The sequence below is a fragment of the Eptatretus burgeri genome, unplaced genomic scaffold, assembly GCF_056783735.1.
Source record: "Eptatretus burgeri isolate ZD-2024b unplaced genomic scaffold, Ebu_testis_v1 Ebu_testis_scaffold_572, whole genome shotgun sequence".
Taxonomy (NCBI): domain Eukaryota; kingdom Metazoa; phylum Chordata; class Myxini; order Myxiniformes; family Myxinidae; genus Eptatretus; species Eptatretus burgeri.
The window spans coordinates 20,001-27,500 of NW_028222521.1; the positions used below are offsets into that span (position 1 = coordinate 20,001).

The 7,500-nt window shown below is 43.3% G+C and overlaps 1 protein-coding gene across 1 annotated transcript in view; it reads left to right on the forward strand.

The window, feature by feature from the left end:
- Positions 1-3,632, forward strand: part of LOC147007138 (uncharacterized) — a 12,901-nt gene extending 9,269 nt beyond the window's left edge. Inside the window, exons 2-4 of the mRNA XM_085867542.1 lie at positions 1,699-1,914; positions 2,064-2,120; positions 3,329-3,632. Coding sequence (XP_085723668.1) covers positions 1,741-1,914; positions 2,064-2,120; positions 3,329-3,451 — 354 coding nt within the window. The 5' untranslated portion in view covers positions 1,699-1,740 and the 3' untranslated portion in view covers positions 3,452-3,632. The remainder of the gene's footprint in view (positions 1-1,698; positions 1,915-2,063; positions 2,121-3,328) is intronic.
- The last annotated feature ends 3,868 nt before the right edge of the window (positions 3,633-7,500 follow it).

Sequence of the window (7,500 nt, forward strand, 5' to 3'; positions counted from 1 at the left end):
GAAGAGAAAATATGAATTTTTCTTCTGAACCGCTTAATTGACGTGAAATTTCACAATTATGATCAAGTAGTGATGGGAATACATGTTTTAAATTTCAACTATCAGATGCATGGTCTGGCAGCCATAATTATTTAATTTCTTTGATCTTTGTTCTTAAAAAAAAAAAATTGTTTTTGTTTGAATAAGGCTCACTTTGCTGCACCTGGATGGGTTTCAGGGTAGAGGAGTAGCAGCTGAAATGCATATCCTATCCACGTTCCTCCTGATGACTTCATCCTTGCTTTTTTGTTTTTTTTGGGTTCCTTCTGATTACTCCAATGCAGGACTGTACCTATTTGGTCTTCCATTTGATTTGAATTGAATTTATTTTAATCCCATTCTATATTAAATTAAATAATATTAAACGTCACAGGCCAGATGTCCAATCAAAGCAGGACATCTTGGTGCCCAGTCATCACTTCCAGTAGTTACAACGTGACAGTTGTAGTTATGCTGTTCTTACGTAATAAAACTATACAAATGGCACACAAAACAAGTCCTGGCAAGGGTCTGCAATTTCTGATTGCTTATTTTTCTTATTTCTTTTGTTGTGCTTTTTGTATTAAGCGACTGAAAATTGAAGTCGACTTGATGCAGAATTGGTAAATGAAAAAGAGAAGTACAACTTGTCCTTCCAACTTTGTGTCCTTTTCCCTCGAGGTTGTGGATTTCTCTGATAAAAATACGCAATCCGTTGTTTGGTTTAATTCCCTTTTCTCCTTTCGTGTTGGCTTTGACACTGACTCATGTGATAGTATCACCGTGCACCATGTGCATGTGCATTTGTCATCGTCATTGTCTCTACAGAAGTAAAGCCAGTCCTGTAGATATTCTGATCTGCATTTTGTGTGCTACTGTTTCCATTTGATATTTGCTTGCTAACCATGCACCATTTGCCCTTGCCCATTATTTCAATCCGAAGCTGCAATTTGTATATTTTTTTAAATCGTTTTTGCTTTGAGGCACGTTTTACAGGCACGTGTGATGAGCAAATGCATGCCTGGGGTTTGTGTGATAATTTTCCTTGATGATTGGTTTGCTGATTTACTGACGCAATTCCTTTTGAAAGCTTTCACGTGCCTGGCAAAGTGATCCTATCCCTGGCCTTTGACGGTATTTCTTCTCCACCCAGTCTCTCATCTCTGGTCATTGCTAGCCGTGGTCATATGATTCTGCCTACCTAATAATCCTTGTAAAGTGCTGCTGGCTTGAAAGCTGCAGTTTTTTTTCAGATAATTATTCTCTGGATACCTTTGGCTATTTCAGAGCTGCACTTTACAGCAAAATTCTTTGTTGCAGTTTTCATTATTATCAATCCATCAGGACCATACTTTGTACACAGAGTTGGTGCTACCAAAGCAGTCTCCTGGGCTATGGGTACAATCCTAGACGTTTCGCCATTCCAACGGCTCAATCATCCCAGCAAGCCAGTACTCATTTTGCCGACCTTGGAAGGGTGAAAGGCTTAGTCAATCCCCACTTGGTATTAATTCAATGTCTGAGCGGGATTTGAACTCATGGCCTTGGTATCCCAAACCCGCCACCCTGACCATCAAGCCAACACCAGGCATATTGTTATCAATAGAGATGGAGAATGGTTTCTCTTTGCTCATTGCTTAAAACTTGGCTTTTGCTCCCCCTTTCTCTTTCTTCAACTAGACGGCCCAGGTCTGCGATCAGTTATTGGGTGAAAGAGCAAGTATGGAAGGTGAGGGTGATTGTGAAACTGTGAGCATCCTTGCCTCTGTGAAGGAGCAGGAAGCTCAGTTTAAGCTACTGACTCAACAGCTGGAAGCTGAGCGTGCTGGGTTGGCTAATCATCTGGGTGGTGGTTGTGAGGTGGATGTGGAACAGTCTCAGTCCAGACTTCCTCAGGTGAGAAGGTTGTGGTGAGGTGCTGCTGGCTTTGTAAATGAGATGCAATCACATGTCTTGTAATGGTATAGTTTATTTTAAATGGGTGGTCAATGGATTAATATGCTGCCCTTTCAGCAACTGTAAATCCCCAATTTTTCTTGGTTCAGGATGGAGGCTACACGAGTGACTCTGAAAGTAGTGAGTTCACTGGAAGCCTGAGAAAGGTATTGACTCGTTATTTGTCCTGGGCTTTGCGTAACTTTTTTTTTTGTGGTATCTGCTAGTGTTAAAATTTTGGTCACCTTGATTTGTAGACATCCTTGAACTGTTATTTCTACTTATCTTTGGGTGTTATTTGAGCTTTGTTTAATGAGTTGCTTGACATGATGGGACCTTGCATTTGGGAGGTCAATAATTTTCAGGTTTTATTTTTATTTTCAATGAAGTATGCAATACTTTTAAAATTTTCCTCCATATTGTTTTGGCTGGCAGGATATTCTTGAGTCTAGACTTTGGAGGTGTGAAAACTCACCTCTAAGCTGTCTCGCCTGGGTTTGAATCCAGACCCAGCTATAAACTGTTATCCTGGTGTCTTGATTCATCAATGTGTGTGCCGTTCCTCGGATGAGCGTTAAGCTGGGCATCCTGTTTGCTGGCATGAGTTGATCGATGTTAAATATCCCACGGTATCCTTTGCGAAGAGTAGGCGAGTTATCGCTGGCACCATGAACAAATTCCAAATTCCTGCCCTGACTTCATGTCTGATGACCTGCCCAGGATTGTAACCATGGTCATAGAAACTGCTTTGTCAGCAACAACAGTCTGTATCGACCATCGACCATGGTTCATGATTGATCAATGTTGTTTCAGATGAACTGTTGACCTAAAATAGTTTTTTTTCTTCTTCGAGTCGTAAGCTCAGACATTTGTACGACAACAAATTGGATAAAATGCACCACAAAGTAAAAGATTTGATTATGATCGATAAACCAAGTAATGGCACAGCAGAACAACGTGTGTGCGTGCGTGCGTGCGTGCGTGCGTGCGCGCGCGCGTGCGTGCGTGCTTATATATATTTGGGGGTTATATGACCAGGTGATCTTGTAAGCACCTGTATCTGAAATTTGTTCAACGCCTTTAACCACATGATTGTCTCATATCTTTGAACCATCCTGTGAAATGGAATGATGAAAAGCCGTGATGTCACAGCAGGATTCCACTCTGCAATGCCTGGGTTAACTTCCATTGCAAAAAAGGCATTATGGCTTGCAAGTGTTACATCTGTTACAAATGGATGTCTGAAAATGGGAGCTTTGAAATTTAGCTTTCCTCCATTACTACATACTGATGGAATGGGTTCAACATTTTTATATTTGTTGATTTGTTATTGTTCATTTTTAGAAACATAAATGGCTTTGATTTCATTGCACAGGAGCTTGATTGTGATCTGTCATCGACAATGGAGCGAGTGAAAGTAAACAGCATGCCTCGAAGAGAGCCACTGAAGGTGTGTAGTTTTGTGTTATGTTATGAGAAAGGTTTTGACCTTGGATAATGGTGCAACAAGCCGTGTGGAGCAAATTATGGTTCCTTGTTCTCGTCTACTTTCTTGTATGGTTGAACGATAGGGGTTTTCTTCCTCCAAATATTTTCCTTCATTCCAGTACTTAAAAAATCTGTGCAATTCTGGCAAGTCTCCTGGGTAACCTCGCTGGGTCTGCAGCCACCATGTTTTTTTGGCCTGCTCAACCATGCCCTGACTTGGAATAGGCTGCAACGATTTCTTAATGATAGTTTTTTTTTTTTTCCTTCATTTTCCTCACTCATATTATTGAATACTTGTTCAGCATAGCTTGGAGTTTTTGCATACATTGCTTTTGTAATCACTATAGTTTTCATATTTGGAACTTGGAATGATTTCATGCATTATATGATAAGATTTCCATGTCCAACTCTCCATAACGAAATTAAGTACGTCATCAAAATATTATTTCAGTTTTGAGGATCGCATGTTGTCCAGAATAAATAAGTGTTGAAATCTGGAGTGAAATCTGATAATTTCAAGAAATAACGAGTCTTGGATCAAACCCGATAAACCTATTTACTTCAAGTGGTCACGAAACACCGCTCTCTCTGTTGCTCGCTCTCTCTCGCTCTCTCTGTTGCTCTCGCTCTCTCTGTTGCTCTCTCTCTCTCTGTTGCTCGCTCTCTCTCTCTCTCTCTCTCTCTCTCTCTCTCTCTCTCTCTCTCTCTCTCTCTCTCTCTCTCTCTCTCTCTCTCTCTCTCTCTGTTTAGTCCGGGAGCCAACCGATCAAAATTAAAAAAAAAAATTGCCCGGTCTGCTATAAAATTTTTGTGTTGATTTTCATAAAGAGACACCCTTTGAGAATATGAAAACCAATGTTGGCAATGGTGAAACTCTTGCGCAACAACACGGTCAACACTTTTGCGAGCCCCCTCTGATAACAAAATGTTGGCAAAAGCGAAGATGTAGGATGGGGGTAGGGGTAATTCATATTGTCCTAAAATCATAACCACTAAACCTATATACACAAATGACCCCTCATATTAAAGAGGAGTTCATTTCCTATATCACAATTGGTGTAGATTTAACCTACCTTCAATTGACAAGGTTATATGTCAAACAACAAAAGATTTATGTAACTCAGAAATGCTTGACTATCAATGGGGTCAGGAACAAGAACATACTTTTACATGCCATGGTTTTAAGGAAGATAAAATTAGAAATGGATTAACACAATATTGTGACATGAAACATCCTCTTCAGAGGAAGAGTCACTCTCTGAAACAACTCCACCACATGAACCTCTCTGACCAAGGCATATGCATGTCACTCAGCAAGGCACAGCAGCCTTTTTGCATGAACATCGTTTCAGACATTTGGATAATTTGCACATGCAAGACACCGTTTTGTCTATGTTTGGCTTGGCTGGCTTAGACATGAGAATTGGGACCAGTTTTCCATTGATAAGGGTTCTGCCAAATGTTGTGGCTGGGGGAAGTGCTCGGTCACTGAGATGTGCACGTCTATACAGAAGCAATTGATACAATGCTCTTAAAACAAGGAAGTAAAACGCATCTTCTGTTGCTGGCAGTGACCTAAGGTCTAATTTTGAAGAGACAAACATATGCTGCCTGAGGGTATCCAAACAGCTGAACCCTTTTTGGCCATGCAGAGCAGTCCAGTATACTCTGGCCTCATCAATGACACATTCTGTTGCTGCCATTTCACTATCTCTTCCAAAATCAACAAGGTGGGGAAGGTTTCCTATCAGTCCCAGAGAAACCTGTGCCGCTCTTCTTTTCACAGGAACACAGGCATCATCCCAACTGACTGGAAGAGGGGCCTTGTTGTCCCTCTCTGGAAAGGGAAGGGTGATCGCCAAGACTGCAAAAACTACCGAGGGGTGACGCTGCTCTCAGTGCCGGGCAAGGTCTTTGCTCGGATAATTCTTGATAGGGTTTGCCACCATCTGCTTGAGCACCAGCGTCCAGAGCAGTCAGGCTTTACACCAAAGAGGTCAACGATTGACCGTATCCTTGCACTTCGTGTCCTCACCGAACACAGACGAGAGTTTCGGCAGGGGCTGCTTGCAGCCTATGTTGATCTCTGTAAAGCGTTCGATTCAGTGAATCGGGATGTCCTCTGGAGGATTCTTGGTCTTCGTGGGGTGCCACCGAAACTGATCGATCTGATGTCTGAACTCTACTCTGGTACTGAGAGTGCTGTGAAGTGTGGTGGTACCATCTCTGACTTATTTCCAGTTGTTACTGGAGTTCGTCAGGGATGTGTACTTGCCCCCACACTTTTCAGCACTTGTATGGACTGGATTCTAGGGAGGATGTCGGAGAGATCAAGTTGCGGTGCATCGTTTGGCAATGTCAAGATCTCAGACCTTGATTTTGCAGATGATGCAGTCATCTTTGCGGAGACTTTAGACATCCTCTTGGGGGCCCTCGAGGTGCTGAATGAGGAGTCGGAGCCGTTGGGATTACGGATTTCTTGGGTCAAAACTAAGATCCAGGCTTTCGGTGACATCTTGGATGCTGCTGTCCTGTCTGTGTCTGTTTGTGGTGAGGATGTTGAGGTCGTGGAGAGATTCACTTACCTTGGCAGTGATATTCATGTCTCCGCAGGTTGTGAGCCGGAGGTCAATAGACGTCTGGGTCGGGCCTGGGGAGTCATGGATTCACTGGATCATGGGGTGTGGCGCTGCCGGTACCTGTGCGGGAGGACGAAAGTCTGAGTCTTCAGGTCCTTGGTACTTCCAGTCTTGCTCTATGGGTGCGAGACTTGGACTTTGACCAAGGATCTGAGACGGAGACTTAATTCCTTTGGTACCAGGTCTCTTCGGAGAATCCTTGGCTATCGCTGGTCGGATTTTGTGTCCAACGAGCGGTTGCTGAGAGAGACTCGGATGAGATTTGTTACCTGCATAGTCCGTGAGCGTCAGCTGCGGCTGTATGGACATGTGGCTCGTTTTCCTGACGCTGATCCTGCTCACCAGATTCTCTCAGCGAGGGAGTCTCATGAGTGGGAGGCCAGTGGGCCGACCACGTGCCTCATGGTTGCAGCAGGTTGACCATCATCTCAAGGAGATGGGGATGGGCCTGGCATCTGCCTGGGGGATGGCCAGACGGAGGCCCCTGGAGTACCGGCGGAAAGTGGACGCAGCGACGCGCTGTTCTGGCACATGCTCCCATACCTGACCTGACCTCTTCTTTTCCCCTTCTGAATGGGTAGCTCACTGTGTCACATCCACACAACACATATGTGCACAGAAGTGTAGCTGCGACATCAAGAGGATTTTCTGGTACTTCTTGCTCAACACTTCTACCAGCTCATGAATAGGTAGGTATTGATTCTGCCGTTGTATCCAGAGTTCTTGCAATGTGTTCAAGCAGCAGAAGTGATATATACACAGCATAATTATGTCTGTATCTGTTGCATGCACAACAGCTCGATGGTGATCAAGATATTCCACACAATACGCAAGATGAGCAATAATCCTTGTGTCTGCCTCTTCATGTTCTTCACAAGGTAAGTCCAGAACTGAACTTGATGCTGATGTGATGGAAAGAGTGTGACCTTTGTTTTCCATCATACTACCAAGAATGATGGTCACTCCATCCGGAATAGCTTCAGGACTCTCACAAAGGGAAGTGCCAATGAAGTTCTGAAGATTTCCTTTATTTCTTGGATTCTTCATGAATAAATTCCAGTCCGGAATTTCTAGACTCTTGGATGGTGAGAATTGTCTTGCCTGGTCTGTCTGGTTTCTCCTCTGCTGCTCATCACCCTTCAAAGTATGGCTATCATCAAAATCATACTGATCACCAATGATGTTGACACAGTTGCACATTTCAGGTTTCAACTGCAGGATACACCTGCTTGCGAAGATACAGCTGGGGAAGTTCACCAAATGTTTTCGCACCCATTTTTTGGTATTTATTTACAAATGCCATTGTGTCTACCAGATAAACTGTGTATAGGTCACTCTGTGGTAATGATGGCAGCTGTAAAACAACATCCTGCTCAGCTTCAGCAATTAGCACTGCCACGAAATCAGACTCGTTGCCTTT